The sequence below is a fragment of the Silurus aristotelis genome, assembly GCF_946808225.1.
Source record: "Silurus aristotelis genome assembly, chromosome: 17".
In the NCBI taxonomy this organism is placed as follows: Eukaryota; Metazoa; Chordata; class Actinopteri; order Siluriformes; family Siluridae; genus Silurus; species Silurus aristotelis.
In genome coordinates, this window is record NC_139590.1 from 7,125,647 (window position 1) to 7,146,975 (window position 21,329).

The window sequence follows — 21,329 nt, forward strand, 5'->3', positions numbered from 1 at the left end:
ATGATGGAGAGGAGAAAGGTAGATGTGTTGTGTGTTCAGGAGACCAAGTGGAAAGGGAGTAAGGCCAGGAACATTGGAGGTGGGTTTAAACTGTTTTATCAAGGTGTGGATGGGAAGAGAAATGGTGTAGGGGTGATTCTGAAGGAAGAGTACAGTAAGAGTGTAGTGGAGGTGAAGAGAGTTTCTAATAGGGTGATGATCGTGAAGGTGAAAGTTGAAGGGAAGATGATAAATGTCATCAGTGCCTATGCTCCACAAGTTGGCTGTGAGATGGAGGAGAAGGAAAGATTCTGGAGTGAATTAGATGAAGTGGTAGATGGTGTACCTAGGAAAGAACGATTGGTGATTGGGGCAGACTTTAATGGGCATGTAGGTGAAGGGAACAGAGGTGATGAGGAGGTGATGGGTAGGTATGGTTTTAAGGAGAGGAATGTGGAAGGGCAGATGGTGGTAGATTTTGCTAAAAGGATGGAAATGGCAGTGGTGAACACGTATTTTAGGAAGAAGGAGGATCATAGGGTGACGTATAAGAGTGGAGGAAGGTGCACACAGGTGGATTATCTTCTGTGTAGGAGATGCAACCTGAAGGAGATTGGAGACTGTAAGGTGTTGGCGGGGGTCAGTGTAGCTAGCATCGGCTAGCATCGGATGGTGGTCTGTAGGATGGTTTTGGAGGCGAAGAAGAAGAGGAGGAAAGTAAGGTTTAAATGAAGAATAAGATGGTGGAAACTGAAGGAGGAAGAGTGTAGTGTGAGGTTCAGGCAAGAGGTCAGACAGGGGCTTGGTGGTGGTGAAGAGGTGCCGGATGATTTGGCAACTACTGCAGGAGTGATGAGGGAAGCAGCTAGAAAAGTACTTGGTGTGACATCTGGAAATAGAAAGCAAGACAAGGAGACGTGGTGGTGGAATGAGGAAGGGCAGGAGAGCATTAGGGGAAAGAGGTTGGCAAAACAGAAGTGGGATCGACAGAGTGATGAGAAAAGTAGGCAGGAGTACAAGGAGATGCGGCAGCAGGTTAAAAGGGATGTGGCGAAAGCCAAGGAAAAGGCATATGAGGAACTGTATAAGAGGTTGGACACTAAGGAAGGAGAAAATGATTTATACCGATTGGCCAAGCAGAGGGACCGAGCTGGGAAGGATGTACTGCAAGTTAGAGCAATAAAGGATGGAGAGGGAAATGTGTTGACTAGTGAGGAGAGTGTGTTGAGAAGATGGAGGGAGTATTTTGAGCAGCTGATGAATGAGGAAAATCAGAGAGAGAGAAGGTTGGAGGATGTGGAGTTGGTGAAGCAGGATGTAGATAGGATTAGTAAGGAGGAAGTGAGAGCAGCGATTAAGAGGATGAAGAATGGAAAGTCGGTTGGACCAGATGACATACCGGTAGAAGCGTGGAGATGTTTAGGAGAGATGGCAGTGGAGTTTTTAACCAGATTGTTTAACAGGATTCTGGAAGGGGAGAGGATGCCTGAGGAATGGAGAAGGAGTGTGCTGGTACCAATCTTTAAGCATAAGGGAGATGTGCAGACCTGCAGTAACTACAGGGGAATTAAGTTGATCAGTCACACCATGAAGTTATGGGAAAGAGTAGTGGAAGCCAGGCTGAGAGAAGAGGTGACCATCTGTGAGCAACAGTATGGTTTCATGCCGAGGAAGAGCACCACAGATGCCTTATTTGCTTTGAGGATGTTGATGGAGAAGTATAGAGAAGGACAGAAGGAGCTGCATTGTGTATTTGTGTATTTAGAGAAAGCGTACGACAGGGTGCCGAGAGAGGAGTTGTGGTATTGTATGAGGAAGTCAGGTGTGTCAGAGAAGTATGTGAGGGTGGTGCAGGACATGTATGAGGACAGTGTGACGGCAGTAAAGTGTGCAGTAGGTACGACAGACTGGTTCAGGGTGAAGGTTGGACTGCATCAAGGATCGGCCCTCAGCCCTTTCCTGTTTGCAGTGGTGATGGACAGGTTGACAGACGAGGTCAGACAGGAGTCTCCCTGGACTATGATGTTTGCAGATGATATTGTGATTTGTGGTGAGAGTAGAGAGCAGGTTGAGAAGAGCCTGGAGAGGTGGAGATATGCGCTGGAGAGAAGGGGAATGAAAGTCAGTAGGAGTAAGACAGAGTACATGTGTGTGAATGAGAGGGAGGGCAGTGGAGTGATGCGGTTGCAAGGAGAAGAGGTGGAGAAGGTGGAGGAGTTCAGATACCTGGGGTCAACAGTGCAAAGTAATGGAGAGTGTGTTAGGGAAGTAAAGAAAAGAGTGCAGGCAGGGTGGAGTGGGTGGAGAAGAGTGACAGGAGTGATTTGTGATAGAAGAGTATCTGCAAGAATGAAAGGGAAAGTTTATAGGACTGTGGTGAGACCTGCGATGTTGTATGGATTAGAGACAGTGGCATTGAGTAAAAGACAGGAGGTGGAGCTGGAGGTAGCAGAGCTGAAGATGTTGAGGTTTTCGTTGGGAGTGACGAGGATGGACAAGATTAGGAATGAGTTTATTAGAGGGACAGCACATGTAGGATGTTTTGGTGACAAGGTGAGGGAGGCGAGATTGAGATGGTTTGGACATGTGCAGAGAAGGGACATGAATTATATTGGTAGAAAAATGCTGAAGATGGAGCCACCAGGTAGGAGGAAAAGAGGAAGGCCAAGGAGGAGGTTCATGGATGTGGTGAGGGAAGACATGCAGGTAGTTGGTGTGAAAGAGGCAGATATAGAGGACAGGGTGGTATGGAGACGGATGATCCGCTGTGGCGACCCCTAATGGGAGCAGCCGAAAGAAGAAGAAGAAGAAGAATTATATATATATACGGTTCTTGTTGTTATTTTTTCTTTTCATCTTCAACACTCCGGAAATTTCCTTAAGCATTTGATATATAGCTTATTAGCTTAATTATCCACAATTTAGGATACAGTATTAACATGTTTGTAATGTAATCATGCCCTAACTGAATTTGACTTGACTTTAAGCACATTATTGGGACCATCTCTGAGTAAAAGCTAGGTGAGATTTTGATACAGCAAGAAAGAAGACATTGATGATGACATGCTTTTCGTTTATTTGGCAAAAAAAAAAAAAGTGTCGGCGAGAGGGAATATTAAACCGTGGCTCGAGTACATTCATCAGCTGACGAAATCCTTCACACTCATTCATGCTGCACGGTTGCATATCTTTTGCTATAAACATCCCCAATGCTTTAGTTATGGCTATCGCCCTGTATGACTTCTCACTGAGAGGCTGCTTAAATGCTGCAGACAGTAGAAGTTGTTTCCTAACCGGCTCTCTCCTGTTTGTGCTTATCGACACATTGTCGTGATGTCTTCTCAAATGAACTGTTATATTAGAAGTGTTTCCATTAGCATATTGAATGCATTTTGCACAATGCTTGCACACAGTCGCAGTTCTATCTACTGTTGTATTTCCGTTGTCATCGTAAGTAACATGAAATCCAAAATGTTCCCACACACCGGGTTTAAACGACGCGGGCGCATCCGCCAACTCCGGGCAGCCTTCATTATCTCCTCCACTTGCCATTTCTGCAGCACTCCTTACTCAACTTTTACTGTCTTTATGTATGTTCACGCGAAACTGTCTGAGGCGAAACTGAGTACGGGGCTACATTGCGCATGCGTGGAACCGTGCGATGCACACACGAACCGAACCGAGACAAGTGAACCGAACAGTTCAGGTGTTTTTCCATATATATATATATATATATATATATATATATATATATATATATATATATATATATATATATATATATATATATATATACCCTGCCCTGATACATTTATTTGATATTCCTGTATTAAATACATGGCTAAAAGTTTTCTGTTCACCAAGCCATCCCGCATACATATTGTGAGTCTTTGCACAGGTTGGAAACACACAAAATGTCTTGGCATGCTGTAGAAATCACAATTTTAAGCAAAAATATTCCAGCATGACAAAGCCCCCTGTGCAGCCATCACACATACATATTGTGGGTCATCACACAAGTTGGAAATACACACTTTTATACAAAATGCCTTCACATGCGGTTCCAGCATGACAAAGCCCCTGTGCATTAACCAAGAAAATATGGTTTGCCAAATGACTGTTCTCCAGGCCTCCTTTCACAACATGATTGACGTCATTAATGCTCTTGTTGCTGAATAGGCAAAAATCCACACAGTCATCTATGGAAAAACCCTTCCAGAAGTAATTGTAACAGCAAAAAAAGGAATTAAAACTGGAATGTGATGTTCGCATGAATGTGACAGTTGGGTGTCGGGAAATGCAGTTGATTAGAATTTTGATACGAATGCTCATAAGATTGAAAATTGTACATTTTAAATGACCCAACATGGTGAAAATCTATAAGGATCTTGGCTCCTCAGGAACTGGAGCTCCAATGTAAAGAGATCTGCCCCACCCTGTAAGAGGAGAATGATGCCTGTCACGTGATCAGGTATGGCTTATCACCTACAGGATTTTGTATCACCTTTACGTATCATTTTCACGACTTATTTGATGTATCTTTGTTAATTCAGATAAATTCATATTGTTCTGTCACATTTTTATGTTTTCCATGCTCTTCAAATTCTTATTTATAATCAGCTAATGGCCAGCCCATTCCGAATGTAACACTCCAAAAATGTGCATGACAGGGAGAACTCTAGGATCAGGGTTGAGAACCTGTGGTCTACTGTAGCTCATGTTTTCTGGACATTCCAGGCATTTAAATATTCAAGAGTGGAACTCAGTGGGTAAGATGTTGGACTACTGGGTAGATCATGTGTTTAAACCACAACTCTTCCAAGCAGCCACTGCTGAGCCCTAAACTCAAATGTTCAGCCAGATCCCATAAATGTAGAGGAAAAGTTTACATTCAGGCCTCCTCACTCCTTTAGTCACACACCATGTCTTGTCTGGAGGCCTCACCTGCAATACAGCACTATTAATATTATTGATATTATTATTATTGATTGAAATTCAATCAGGTGACAAAATACTGGATTCACTACACAGCAACTGTTTATTTTTGTTGCCATATTTTGGGGTCCTTCTGTCCTTTTTATTGCATTCTATGGTTTTCACAGTCACCAGACCTTGACCCAGTTACACCTATAAGAGACTTTGGACTGATGTTTTGGAGCTCTCCACAATTATCAGAACATAAACTGAAGGAACGTGCTTTGGAAGAATGGTGTCCATAGTTCCAAGAATCTATATTATATAGTCCAAAGGTTGTGTATAGTCTTTCCTCTAGATTTTGGAATGTGTCAGTAAGGCGCTGATGTCAGCATATTAATTCATATGTTAATTCATATAATTCAATATGTCAAGTCAGGGGTCTGTGCAGGCTACTTGAATTCTTCTGCTTTATTCCTGGCATACATGCCTTTATGGACTTGTAATGTTGAAACAGACTTAGGGAAGTCTGTTCCAGTGGAAGCTCCAGTGGAAAGTCTTACTATTCAATTCTAAGCTTTCCACTTTGTGACAACAGTTTATTTAAAACCCTATTAGAATATGATGCTCAGGTGTCTTTCTGCAACACTTTCTGAAATAGTGTATATCAAGGAACACTGAAGCTCATCTAGAGCAACATCCCAACCATCTAGAGACCTACCAGCACCCTTTGGATCCTACTTCATGTAGAGGTTTGACAATAGACTTTTTTAACCATTCAAAGGCTCTGGCATGGGGGTGTTGGATCTATAATGATCTCAGATGTTGAGCTATATTATGAGTTGGACTGTAGAAAGGACATTACTTATAATCACACACTCTGATATTCATGGTAAATCTCTCCCTTTGTGTTTTTTTATTGTTTTTAAAATTTATAATCATACTCTTGATATCACCCGAATGAGAATGGGTTCCTCTAAAGGTTTCTTCCCCATACCATGTAAGGGAGAGTTTCCTCACCACAGTCACCCCAGGCTTAGTCATCAGATATAAACACACATAATTCACTTATATTATTTATTATAATATGTTCTATAATTCTTACGCTCTGTAAAGCGGCTGAGAATGTCCATTGTGAAAAGCGCTTATATAAATAAATTAGAAACTCTATTTCTAACGTACTGAGACAGCTTGTGTTGTTACTTTGTTTTAACTTTCAATTGTATAGATCACACCTTTGACTAAATCATACAAAATGATTGTGAAACTGTAGGAGGGAGCGTACAGTGGGAATTTGGCCTAAAATACAATTTTGCACTAGGTGCTAAATAATATAAACACAGAGGTGGTGGGTGTGAAAACTGTCAGGTGTTAAAAGAAAAAAGATAACGTGAAATAATTAGCAATTAAAAAATTAACACCACATTCCCCACTGTTGATTTAATAAATCAGTAAGCCAGGATTACAGGCCAAGAACAAAGCTGAAGAGAGTAGTGGGGGTGAGCAAAGGGTTATAATTCTGTGGTGAACTGAAACTCTTGACAGATGGCAACCTAGGTACTAATCTCTCATCCAATACATTAGACACATTATTTATCCTTCGACTATAAGATACCCAACAAGCAAGACATGCAATAATGTATTTACACAAACCATTTTCTAGCAGACCCATCTTTTCAATCGGCATCTTGGTTAAGAATGTAAATCTCTGTGTTTGACTCTGCAATATTAACAATCTCATACAAAATATACTTGTTATGTTGCTCTTGATTCAAATAGAAAATACTAGTCATTAACGTGTATGTAGATAAAAAAAATAAATAAAAAAAGTCGGACACAGCGGGAAGTTGAGGAAGTTTTATTTGGAAACAGGATGGGCCGGGCTGGTGTGTGCCCATCAATGCAATCAGAAACAGTAGCTACAGGTGTAACGCTACACGTTGTTCAAAGAATGTCACCTCAGAATTAAAACAACCACATTCACACAAACATATGCGTGCATACACTCACAGACTGCACGCTCTGTAAACTTCCACACCAATAATTTTGATACGGACAACAAAATTTGCATGGTAACCGATGATTACATCCAGAGGAACTCCAAGCACAAAATTACCCACAGTGCAATTCACCTACCTATACAGATATATATATATATATATATATACTTCTGATACATGTATTTATATATAGAGATCACTGGGATTTCAATAAAGACTTTCAATTAAACAATTTCATGAACATTTCAAAATCTCCATAAATAATCAGTGAAAAATGCAATTTTTTCTTTTTTTTTTTCTTTTTTTTCCCCCTCAATATTAGCATTAGTCAGCAAATGGTCCCAAAACAGCAAAAAAAACTAAACAAAACAAAACAACCCCGGATGATTTGTTCTTCAAACAAGAAGGAGGGGGAGGAGACAAAATAAAAGTGCAAACAAAAGTGTAGCGATAAGGGTAGGGGAGCTATCTAAACACCAACAAGACAAGATCACAAGCTACACAGTGCATTTACAATGAGACGCACATCAGGCTACTATAATACACACAGAGCGGAAAGCTCCCTCATACATTTAATTGCCCACCAAGCACAAACACACACACCTTCATACACACACACAAACACGCTCCTCTTTCTTCTGTTCATGTGATGTAATTAATTCTGTTTCATTAAGTGGATGTAAGAGTTGGGATTTTGTGTGTGTTTGTAGTTGGTGGGTTTCTGTATCAGTAGAATTATAATTATTAATAACGCTGTTTACTTGGTGGAGAGGATAAGGGCAACAATAAGCCCATAGAGCCCCAACACCTCAGCAAAGATCAGAATAAGGATCATGCCAACGAACAGGCGAGGCTGCTGGGCTGTGCCTCGAACTCCTGCATCTCCTACGATCCCGATGGCAAAGCCGGCAGCAAGGCCACTCAGACCCACGCTCAGACCAGCACCCAGGTAAAGAAAACTCCTGCACACACAGATAGAGAAAGAACTTTTATCAATACATAGATCATAGACCAAACGTCTACTCGCTCAGCAGGGCCCAAACGGCATTATGTGGAAACATAAAAAACAAGATGCTTATTGCACTGGAAAGATTCAAAACGGGTCCAGCAACTGAAAGACATTAACACTTGTGTATCACTACATAGACACATTTAATAATGAAGAATAATACATTTTAATAATAAATATTTAAATCCAATTCCAGTTAATTCATTCTAATAGGAAATGAAATATTGGTACACTGGCCCACATTTGACCCACGTGCAGTTAAGTGCCCTGGATGATAGACCTTGAAGCCTGAAGATGCCCAAAACCAAAATGTGACGCGTCTCATTCAAAAGTATACTAGACTATTAGACTATATTAGAAAAAAAAAAAAGCCTCTGAAAGACATGGTTATCATCTTTACACCATATAAAGTAATAAAGAGCCATATTGTTAATAAGTAATGTGATATTTGTATAACTTACCTGTAAAGAACAAGATTCTGTGAAATGTTGTTGGCAATGAGTACGGCCACCACCAAACCATAGATGGCAATGATACCCGCCATGACCACGGGGATGATGGACTTCATGATCAGCTCCGGTCTCATCACAGACATAGCAGCAATGCCTGTGCCGCTCTTGGCGGTGCCATACGCAGCTCCAAGTGCTAAAGACAAAGAGAGCAAAAATAAAACCGAAGACCTTTGTGTGAGCAACAGGGGTGAAAACAGAACCTACTGTGCACACTGTGTTTGATGTGAACATCACCAACGGTTTAAGATACACAAGTGAGGTTTTTTGCTGAACCAAAACCAAACCCTGATTACCCTGCACATAATCCTGACACCTGGTTGTGAAATTCCTGGTGTTGCATCTCTGTTTGCTTTAAACGCATACACATATGGACACACCCTCGACCACTGCTTCAGCAGCTGCATTGAGAACCAAGGTCAGGAGGCAGCATGAAGCAGTGGGATATCTTTTTTTTTTTTTTGCCCCAGTAGTCACGTGCCCAAAAAAATGGGAACTTCCTCCCGGTAGAGGAAGTGCAAGACATGAATCACTGTAACAAAGACAAGATCAGACGAAATGATCAATCGGTCTCTGTGATCTGGGAGGAGGGGAGGAGAAAATGAGCCAAATAAATAAATAAACAAAAAGACACCTATATGACAATCTTTTAGATTTAGACAACTTGTACATGGATTATTATAGGAATGTGGATTATGCTTCAATGATATATTATGAAAATATAGGCTACAATCAAAAATGTCAAACTAGGTATATAAAAGCACCATCATGGGGGCAATAATGTATCCCATAACTTTTAGAAATAAACCATGTTGATCAGAAAATATGGTGTATATTAAAAAATCGTGGTTCACTGCAGGTTCAGGATCAATGCAATAAAATGTCCTCTTTCAAAACGCCACTAAAGAAGGAACCTAAAGCAAATCTGCCAGAACATACATATAGATATAAACATATATATTTTTTGGATAAACACGCTGGATTAAGATGCGTAGTAGATTTTATTTTTTTGCTAAAACGACCAACCTAAATAAATAATTTAAAAGGCATGTCTACGTCAAGCAAGACGTCACGTGCCATGATGGAAACCTTCTCTCTGCTTCCCTTCCCCCATACCCAAGCGCATCAATGATCCAGAACGTTCAAATCCTGATCTTTAAGCCTAAAAAAAATTAATGACGAAGCAAATTAAAATACGTATCATATTTTCAACTGTGTATAAATCCTCCGCACACCGGGGGTGAATGTGGAAAAACGCCGTGTCTGCCTTACCACTGAACACCATCGCTGCCGAGGCGCCCATCACTGCGAAGAAGGGGGAATACTCGGGACTCTCGGAGGACATCCTTCACGACACTGTGCACAAACTAGCCGGAGAGAAAACGAAAAAAGCGAGCTTAAACGTCCTGGGTTTTGAGCTTTCAGGAGTGACCCTTTCAGAATGTCAAAGGCCCGAAAGAAGCGGAGTGTGCAGGAGCGAAGTCACGAATCCCTCAGAACAGCAACCTTACCGGCGGAGAGAAAGAAAATGGCGATCCAGAGGCAGTCACATGACCGAGCATGAGTGCTCGAACCATTTCCGCTTTTGAAGGGGACGACCAATAAACGTGCAACCTATTTTCCACATTTCTGTGATTCATCTGGTAGGTGTTACGAATTTTTTTTTGTCTTAAAACTATTATAAGACCTATAACATTTTAAGTTTGTTTGGAAATTGTTAACATATTTGTCCTTCCCGTATGAAGCCCCCCTTTCTGATATTTTAGTATGATCCATTGCAGTCTGGGATGTGTGAACAGAGGGCTGCTGCGTTTTTTTTTTTTTTAAGCCTTTAGGCCTAAATGCGAATTTCAGGTTTGCATAAACCATACACACTATTTACAGTCTCAATTAATAATATTCCTGAATGGGACTAAACTCATATTTTAATGGTATTTACAAACACAGTGTCAGTATTAAGGCTGTCAATCTGAATTTTCCCCTTAATATGTAGCACTGAGCAATTGCTCAATAATATAAATACAAATATATGTATACACCACATAAATGCATGAACCAAAAATAACAGACAACACTCATATTTCAATGGTATTCCCTTCAGAAACTTGAAACTTCATAAACACACTACCAATATTAAGGCTGAAACTAGAAAGATGTGATTTCCCCCCCCCAATATGTAGTACTGAGCAATTGCTATATAAGATTATCTGTGTTTATATATTCATATAAAACAAATGTTACAGTCCATTAAAATTAGGCAATTGAGTAATTTTGCATCTGCTAGTCATATAGGAAGTGTGTAGTGAGCACTGATCATGTGTTTGGTCCCATGACTTGAATGGAACTTCAGACTCCAAAAAGGAGGAAGTTACCCTGACACCCCCCCCTCCCCTTTTTTTTTACACACACACACACACACACACACACACGGTTTTAAAAGTTGCGTTAAAATGTTAAAGGTATGTTCATACTATGGTGTGGAAATGCCACTATGGTGTAAACCAAGTATGTGGACACATGGAAGTTTGTTTGCTGTATGTGTCTATTTTTTTTTTTTTTTTTACTTAAACATTAAATTATTGTATAGTGAAAGACATGCAATTTAAGGTCAACGTTTATTTACTAGTCACTGTTCATATACATGTATACACAGTACATAATAGAGTAAGGGAAGTTGCTTAAAACTGATTTTCACACAATTGTGCAATAGAAGGTATTTCATTAACGCAATCAGTTCTTAGGGCCAAACCCGCGACAGAATCTAGTTTGCAAAATGGTTGTGTGTCTTTTAAATTTATGCAATAACTTGTCATTATACATATAGTTGTTTCATATACTTACCCTAGTAGATTTCAACTAGCATTAGTAAATTCTCTGATATACATGTTACATACTAAGCATATACAAAAACATATTAAATAACCATGAGTATGTTTTATATATTAGATTCTTCAAAGTAGCCTTTACATAACCTGGAGGTATGTTTGGGGTCATTGTCCTTTTGTAAAATAAATGATGGTCCCACGAAGTGCAAACCGGGTGGGTGGCATGTGGTAAACATGCTGGTTAAGTGTGCCCTCAGTTTTAACCAAATCACCAACAGTGTCACCAGCAAAGCAGAACCACACCATCATACCTCCTCCTTCATGTTTTATATTGGGAACCACACATTCAGAAACCTGCTGTTTACCCTCTATACATCTAACAAGTGGGGCTGAAACCAAAACTCTCAAATTTGGACTCATCAGACCAATAGACAATCTTCCACTGATTCAATGTCCATTTGTTGTGTCTCTTCTGCTTGATGTTCTTCTGAAGTATTGTTTTTTTTTGCTGCAGTTTAACCATGAAAGCCTGACTTACGCAGTCTCCTCTGAACAGTGGATGTTGAGGAAATATGTCTGCCACTTGAACTTGAACTTGAAAAAAGTGATTTAGAGGTGGGTAATTCTAATAAACTCATCCTTTGCAGCAGAGGTAGCTCTTGGTATTCCTTCCCTGGAACTGTCCTCATAAGAAAATAATACAAAATTAAGGAAAACCACTAAAGGAATATGTATATCCAAAAAACACTAAATAATATACTTTATTAATTCATAACTGCTTTATTCTGGTCAGGGTCTTAAACTCTAAGTCTAGCCGGCTTGGAACTATGAGCCTGAAACTGCAGTGTACTGTGTGCACACACTGACACCAAGACACTTCACCTTTCTGCAAAAAAAACGAACACTTAAAAAAACTCTAAATAGATTCTTACCTGAGCTTTGGAGAATCCTGAACTGTGAGGTGACAATGGTGCCCTCTTGGTGTCAATGGTGACTGCAGTTAAAAAAAAATGTGAAAGATTTTTATAGTAGACTTTGTAGTAGTGGTAGTACCTAGTTTAGATGATGATCTACAGTATTATCTTTCTTTCAGCTTGTTTTTAATAGTTTTTAATAGCTGATTCTTATCACATTGAGAAAATGTCAGCTAGAATTGATAAAGTACTTGGCCTAAAAAAGTTCCCTGATAGAAAATTGACATGTTGAACCATCAGTGCTGACAGATTTTCAGACACCTTTAAATCCATTTTGTAAACGGTACTCCAACGTTGTATATGGAGATGTATTACAATATAGCCATATAAAACATTATTTAAGCTCTACATCAGGGGTGTCAAACTCAAATTCACAGTGGGCCAAAATTAAAAACTGGGACGAAATCGCAGGCCAAACTCAGTATTTATTGAAAAGTTTACTGCAATTGTGCTTGTTTTCCCTTCTCTCCAGATGTGTAATGTTGAACCTTTTCATATGGAAACAAACTTTAGTTTTGCATAAACATTGAATCTGGAACAACCAAAGTTTATTATTATAAACACGTGAGAAAATACATTTGAAATAAAACACACATCAGTGGTATTAGTTTCTTATTACATCTCTCTCTCTCTCTCTCTCTCTCTCTCTCTCTCTCTCTCTCTCTCTCTCTCTCTCTCTCTCTCTCATTCCATTTTAATGTAAACCTTTTACAGGGCAACAACACAACCAAAAATAATAATAATTTCCTTCAATTAAAAAAAAAATTTTTTTTAACTATTAACAGTCCATGCCTTGGAGTAGAAAAAGTGCATAAAGACAACATTCATTCAAGCTCAGTTTTTTTCACTCTGATTTACTCTGATTGGTTGAAGCCAGATACCTGGCATCATGTCTGGGGTTTAGGCTCTGAGCTGAGGAAATCCTCAGGATTGAGTAAAGGTGTTCATCAGTGAGACTCCTGAGTGGTGTTTTGTTCATCTTTATTAAAGAGAACAGTTACTCACATAGATATGTGCTGCTGAACATAGAGAGCGTTTGAGCAGCTTGGACACGGAGTTGGAGCAGTGTGTCGGAGAGGAAACATGGAAACTGTGCAGCACACACAGAGTCGTACTTTGACTTGAGCGTGTCTCTACACAGGAGTTCAATCAGCTCCATTTGGAGGTTGGTTGGTGCGCTTTCCAAGTCAACCACAAACGGATTACTGAGCAGTTCAAATATGCATTTCTGGGCTTCAAAGTCGGTAAATCACCGGGTAAATTCAGCGCTGAGTAGGCGGAGTTTTTCAGCGGTCTCGACTGACGCGCTAACGCACTAACAAAGCATTCTGGGATTTGTAGTATTAGCGGTGTATGCGCTATACACTGGCGGGCCAGCTCTAATACACATTTTATATTATCTCGCGGGCCAAATATAATTACACCTATGGGCGTAAATTTCATTTAAGAGTAGGGGGGGGACAATAAATATAAAATCTCTCATGAGCAATTTTTGAAGGGGGACACAAATAATACAGTCAAATTGTACTTACAGTATAAAGACACAGTGTCCCCACAGTGAAAAACTTTGTTTCTATCATTATTCTTGTAGCATGGAGACTGCGTCAATTACAATGGTAATTCAAACTGCTTCAGATAAATAAAGTAAAACTATCAACAACAAAAAAAAAATCACAACAATAAAAACAAGGAATAAAAAAAGGTTTAACATTTTATTTACAAATTAATTAAGACACTTAAGAACAGAATAGAAATTGATTATACAAAAAACACAGTGCTCATTTAGTAAATGCACAGATAAACAATAGTCAAGTCAAGTCAAGTTTATTTGTATAGCGCTTTTCACAACAGACATTGTCTCAAAGCAGCTTTACACAAATCAACAGTTAAGGTGAATGGTGTGAATTTGTCCCTGATGAGCAGCCGTGGCGACTGTGGCAAGGAAAAACTCCCTTAGATGTTATGAGGAAGAAACCTTGAGAGGAACCAGACTCAAAAGGGGAACCCATCCTCATTTGGGTGACATCAAGAGTTTGATCATAAATCTTTCAACAATACAGAACACTGGAGAGTGAGAACTAACATGAGTACTGGAGTATAAGATTATAAGTGATGTTCCTACTGCAGTCTTATACAGTCTATATGGTTAGTAGCTCCTAGTTTTATAAGCTCAGCATTTGTGATCATCACAGATCCAGCATCAGCTTCTCCATGCCAGAGCCTTTAAACACTCCAGGAGGTCCAATGTCAAACTCCACACATGTAGCGGGATCCAAATGGCACTGGTACGTCTCTAGATGGTTCAATACAATATGCTAATTGTGGCCGTTAATATTAAGTTAACATTATGCCAAGTCGTCCCAAATAAAACACTGCATGAGAAACGGCTTTGGCGTGTTAGATGCAGTGCACTAGTACATTAGTTGCAGTGTTAGTTGCAGTGCACTAGTACATTAGTTGCAGTGTTAGCTGCAGTGCACTATTACATTAGTTGGAGTGTTAGTTGCAGTGCACTAGTACATTAGTTGCAGTGTTAGCTGCAGTGCACTATGCTACAAGCTAACGTTCACTAGATAAGTAATATTTTAATCGCTAATATAACAGATTCATGGAAAATTACATTGGTAATCAGCATTTTTGCCGCAACTAATTTATAATAATCCACATGCCCATTATTACACCTGGGCCTGAGTTTACATTATGCTCTACATTAAAGTAGAATCCGAACTGCGGGTGCAGTTCATATTGCTACCAGTGGATGTCGCGGTTTCTGCTGCTTAAACCCAGATAAGATTTTTGCACTAATACGTATATCCCTCTAGTCTTCCTACGTCACACTAATTCTTTTCCTTCAACAGCTGAGCAGGTAAAGCCCACTTTATTTTTTTTTTTTTTTACCAAATGTTGTAAATATATGTCGTAACATATGTATTTTATTCAATGTGGCTTGTCAAAAGATAAAGCTATTACAGGGGGCACTCGGATTTGAACCGGGGACCTCTTGATCTGCAGTCAAATGCTCTACCACTGAGCTATACCCCCTCACACCTTACTCACCTTGAATAACAAAACAGTCTCTTAGAAGGTCAGGGTAAACTCATATGGACACAAATACATTTCCTAAATCATATTCATTACATTCAGCACAAGTGTTCCAGCACTTAACAAGTCTAGATTTTTCTAGGACAAAATATATCAAACTTTTTTTGGTTGTCAGGTAGCTCACCTTGGTACACATTATATTGCATATCACAGATCTTATTTCCCCCAGGCAACAAGTATTTAAACAATGATTCTTACATAGTACAGTTGACGCCTTACAACCTGCCCTACCACAAATATGTGTTGGAACCATTGATGAATACTATAAATAACTGTTGCACTTTACTACAATTTACACCTGTTGCATTTTGGATATAGACTAACTGCATTTCATTGGCTTTGTACTTGCAATCTTTTTAATGACATTAATACAATTTATTGTGTATACTTTTGACTACAATATCAAGAAAAATTTATATATTATATTCCCTATTTCCAAACATGTAATATCTAACTTGAGCATGTAGCAGCAGATTGGGTTTTTGGTCTATAATCTAATCTGTATTCTACAGTATTATCACATCCTGATTCAAATAATAACAGTTATTTACAGGCTAAGGACTAACTAAAGGAACAACAAAAAAAATTGTAAGTTAAATTGCTTCCATTGTTTTGTATTTTCCTGGCTAGTATTGAGTTTTTTTTTTTATTTATATTATTAAGATTTTTAGCAATAGATTCTTGGCAAAGACAGCAAGAAGGTTCCGGAGGAACGTTGTCTCGTTTTTACTGTGTACCGTGTACAACTGTGTATAGTACAAATAACAATAAAAGCCTCTTGACTTGACTTCACTTAATTATATACAATTTCAAAACACACAGTCCTGGTGAACTGTGCATTGTGCATGAACATACAGTGAGGAAAATAAGTATTTGAACACCCTGCTATTTTGCAAGTTTTCCCACTTTTTTCCCACTCTGAAATTGTCATCGTAGGTGCATGTCCACTGTGAGAGACATAATCACAATATATGATTTTTTAACTATTTATTTGTATGATACAGCTGCAAATAAGTATTTGAACACCTGTCTATCAGCTAGAATTCTGACCCTCAAAGACCTGTTAGTCTGCCTTTAAAATGTCCACCTCCACTACATTTATTATCCTAAATTAGATGCACCTGTTTGAGGTCGTTAGCTGCATAAAGACACCTGTCCACCCCATACAATCAGTAAGAATCCAACTACTAACATGGCCAAGACCAAAGAGCTGTCCAAAGACACTAGAGACAAAATTGTACACCTCCACAAGGCTGGAAAGGGCTACGGGGAAATTGCCAAGCAGCTTGGTGAAAAAAGGTCCACTGTTGGAATAATCATTAGAAAATGGAAGAAGCTAAACATGACTGTCAATCGCCCTCGGACTGGGGCTCCATGCCTCGGACTGGGGCTCCATGCAAGATCTCACCTCGTGGGGTCTCAATGATCCTAAGGAAGGTGAGAAATTAGCCCAGTACTACACGGGAGGAGCTGGTCAATGACCCGAAAAGAGCTGGGACCACTGTTTCCAAGGTTACTGTTGGTAATACACTAAGACGTCATGGTTTGAAATCATGCATGGCACGGAAGGTTCCCCTGCTTAAACCAGCACATGTCCAGGCACGTCTTAAGTTTGCCAATGACCATTTGGATGATCCAGAGGAGTCATGGGAGAAAGTCATGTGGTCAGATGAGACCAAAATAGAACTTTTGGGTCATAATTCCACTAAACGTGTTTGGAGAAAGAAGAATGATGAGGACCATCCCAAGAACACCATCCCTACTGTGAAGCATGGAGGTGGTAGCATCATGCTTTGGGGGTGTTTTTCTGCACATGGGACAGGGCGACTGCACTGTATTAAGGAGAGGATGACCTGGGCCATGTATTGCGAGATTTTGGGGAACAACCTCCTTCCCTCAGTTAGAGCATTGAAGATGGGTCGAGGCTGGGTCTTCCAACATGACAATGAAGCACACAGCCAGGATAACCAAGGAGTGGCTCTGTAAGAAGCATATCAAGGTTCTGGCATGGCCTAGCCAGTCTCCAGACCTAAACCCATTAGAGAATCTTTGGAGGGAGCTCAAACTCTGTGTTTCTCAGCGACAGGCCAGAAACCTGACTGATCTAAAAAAGATCTGTGTGGAGGAGTGGGCCAAAATTCCTCCTGCAGTGTGTGCAAACCTGGTGAAAAACTACAGGAAACGTTTGACCTCTGTAATTGCAAACAAAGGCTACTGTACCAAATATTAACATAGACTTTCTCAGGTGTTCAAATACTTATTTGCAGCTGTATCATACAAATCAATAGTTAAAAAATCATACATTGTGATTTCTGGATTCTCACAGTGGACATGCACCTACGATGACAATTTCAGACCCCTCTATGATTTCACAGTGGGAGAACTTGCAAAATAGCAGGGTGTTTAAATACTTATTTTCCTCACTGTAGCTGCTAAACCTGGCCAATAAAGTTTTGAATATGTTGGTTTTAGTATGGAAATCTAAAATTTATAACTTAGAGTGAAATGTAGAACATATAAGATCACAAACTGGTCTGGACTTTAGGGCAAAGGTTTAAGTCATGTGGCACTCATTATCCAGCATTAGTAGTTGCAGAACTGCAAGTCGGGTTTACAACTAGGCTGCTTGAAGCTGGAAATGATTGTAAAGGTCAATGGGAGATACCAGGCTTGCAGCAATTTATAACTGCTCATGAGAGTGAAAATTTCTGAGCTAGAAGGATATATATCAATGTTTTCTGGGACCTATGATCTAAAGATAACATTCTTCTTCTTCTTTCGGCTGCTCCAGTCCACCACAGCGGATCATCTGTTTTCATACTACCCTGTCCTTTACATCTGCCTCTTTCAAACCAACTACCTGCATGTCTTCCCTCACCACATCCATAAACCTCCTCCTTGGTCTTCCTCTTTTCCTCCTTCCTGGCAGCTCCACCCTCAGCATTCTTCTACTGATATACCCAATGTATCTCCTCTGCACATGTCCAAACCATGTCAATCGTTTCTCCCTCACCTTGTCTCCAAAACGTCCTACATGCGCTGTCTCTCTAATATCCTTGTCAGTCCCAATGAAAATCTCAATATCTTTAACTCTGCTACCTTCAGCTCCACTTCCTGTCTTTTAGTCAATGCCACTGTCTCTAAACCATTAAACATCGCAGGTTTCACCACAGTCCTATAAACTTTCCCTTTAACTCTTGCAGATGCCCTTCCATCACAAATCACTCCTACTGTCACTCTTCTCCACCCACTCCACCCTGCCTGCACTCTTTTCTTCATTCTCTAACACTCTCCATTACTTTGCACTGTTGATCCCAGGTACTTAAACTTATCAACCTTCACCACTTCTTCTCCCTGTAACCGCACCACTCCACTGCCCTCCCTCTCATTCACACACATGTACTCTTTCTTACTCCTACTGACTTTCATACCCCTTCTCTCCAGCGCATACCCCCAGCTCTCCAGTCTCTTCTCAACCTGCACCCTACTCTCACCGCAAATCACAATATCATATGCAAACAACATAGTCCATGGAGACTCCTGTCTGACCTCGTCCATCAGCCTGTCCATCACCACTGCAAACAGGTAAGGGCTCCACCCTCCACCTCCACCTTGAACCAGTCTGTCATTCCTACTGCACACTTCACTGCTGTTAGACTGACGCTTTGTCTAGATCCACAAACACAAGCTCCTTCTGACCTTCTCTATACTTTATCAAGATTTAGAGAAAACGTAAAGATAATATTTATTACTTAGTTGCCAATGGTCAGTGTTTTTCTTATTACCACCACTAGATGTCGCAATAATTCCATGTATCCATAGATACTAAAATTTGCAAGTAAATAAAATTATTGTTGAATAAATATATATATATATATATATATATATATATTAAATAAAATTATTGTTGAATATATATATATATATATATATATATATATATATATATATATATATATATATACATACATATATATACTTATATCTTAGTCTGGCAAACAAAATTTAACTGGATGCTTCTTGAATGCTATTACCTGTGAAGGACACCACTCTGACCATGAGGTTAGTTAGCCACTTTCTTCTCCTTTATACTTTAACCATAAATGTATATGACTTCATATATGACCTCTTCCTTTAGTACATGACCAGGCAAAGATGATGCTTACTATGTACAAAGTTGACAATGTATGTGCTAAAAAAAAGATTTGTAGGGAAAATGCTACACAGCTGACTGTTAAATCTTCTCCATTGATGTCAAGCTTCAAATATTTAGTAGCTTTTAACTACACAAACAGAATTAAACAGATCTTTACAGGCTGTTATATTGTTAAACCCCTAGTCCAGCAATAAAACTCCAGCTGTATTCATTCCTATAAATCCTTGCTACCTTGATAACAAGAGTTTGTTATGGCTAAAATGATATTAAAACAGAACATTTTTCTTTTTTCATTGCTTCTTTATTTTAAATAACACAGTTATTATCCTGTGGAAGAACAAACGTTTAAAAGAATGCATATTGCATGTCTGGTGAAGTCATCAAAGGGAGTGAATAAAATGTAGCCTTGTTCTCAATTCCGTTATTCGTTCATCCCTCGTCTACCTCGCAAACACACAAACGAATACTTCTCAACTCAGTAATGTGCTTCATTGCAGACAGTGCAAATTTATAAATTTACAAAGTAAAATCTGTAGAAAAAAAGGACAGCTGGATCTTCTTCCATTGTGAAGGTGTTTATGACAATGAAGAGACCATCAATAGTAGTAAAGTGTGTGAATTTTCTGATCTGTCATCTTTCGTAAAGGTGTTCCTCTTGACCCAGATGCATTTTGGTCAAATTTGCTTCTTCTTCTTCTCTCTCCAGTGGCCCCCGTCATCGAAGTTCCCTCCTAAAACCTTCAGAAGACACATGGTTTATTGTTGCAGCACTGTATTTATACTTGTCGATAGATAGATAGATAGTGAACAAACAGATATACAGTCAGATAGATAGATAGATAGATAGATAGATAGATAGATAGATAGATAGATAGATAGATAGATAGATAATGAACAGACAGATAGATAGATAGATAGATAGATAGATAGATAGATAGATAGATAGATAGATAGATAGATAGATAGATAATGAACAGACAAATATGCAGTCAGATAGATAGATAGATAGATAGATAGATAGATAGATAGATAGATAGATAGATAGATAGATAGATAGATAGATAGTCAGACAAATAGATAGATAGATAGATAGATAGATAGATAGATAGATAGATAGATAGATAGATAGATAGATAGATAGAAAGTCAGAAAAAGAAAATATACATGATATAGATATGTAGCGCGATATAAATAAATGCTAGGTAGTCTATGGTATAGTTTGGTGGTTTTCTCATGCACAGTGCACGACTGTATGTGTAGACTGTACAGTAAACAGGAATATGGCCTACCCTTCTCCTGGGAGATTCATCGCAGTGCTCCATGAACGCAACTGCGCGTGCATCAGAGCATGTAGATGATGTAGGAGAGAAACACGAGTCCGATGATCGCGAAGAACATCAGCATCAAGATGTCCACCATAATGTCCTCTTCGGAGAAAACAAATACAGCTCCGGAAAGCGGTTTGTGGACAAACCCCGGACAGCTGATTTTAGTGAAGAGCTGATTTCCGGTGCAGCCCTGTAGGGAACATCCCCATCTGTCTCCCCCCCGTCACCGTACGGTGGGCGCCCGACTGCATGAGCTATTCCTACTGATGCTTCGTGTATGAACATAACAAACATCGTATTGCTTTCACAGGCATATATAACCAAAGCAATGGTCACTGTCTATTCACAGACTGTTATTATCTGTGTGGATTCAGCCTATCATGGTGAGGCATGATACAACTGTAAAACTGTATTTTATTAAGCATGGACTGTAAAGTTACAAGAGTATGCAAAATTATCGAGCTGAATTAATCTCACCACAGCCCAACTAACCACAGCAACCAAGCAAATATCAATTAATCTTTTCTTATGTT

General features: G+C 39.4%; 1 protein-coding gene and 1 long non-coding RNA gene across 2 annotated transcripts; both read right to left on the reverse strand.

Moving 5' to 3' along the window:
• Positions 1-6,735: 6,735 nt before the first annotated feature.
• atp6v0ca (ATPase H+ transporting V0 subunit ca) lies at positions 6,736-9,972 on the reverse strand. The gene is made up of 3 exons (XM_083567451.1): positions 9,684-9,972; positions 8,364-8,547; positions 6,736-7,855 (listed from the first exon to the last, which is right to left on the reverse strand). Exons 1-3 carry the CDS (start codon positions 9,754-9,756, stop codon positions 7,651-7,653), a joined length of 462 nt encoding a protein of 153 aa, XP_083423577.1. The 5' UTR covers positions 9,757-9,972; the 3' UTR covers positions 6,736-7,650.
• Positions 9,973-19,747: 9,775 nt separating this feature from the next.
• Positions 19,748-21,317, reverse strand: LOC310740580. Its single transcript, XR_014537675.1, has 2 exons — positions 20,758-21,317; positions 19,748-20,206 (listed from the first exon to the last, which is right to left on the reverse strand). It is a non-coding gene; the product is annotated as an uncharacterized lncRNA (long non-coding RNA).
• Between the last annotated feature and the right edge of the window lie 12 nt (positions 21,318-21,329).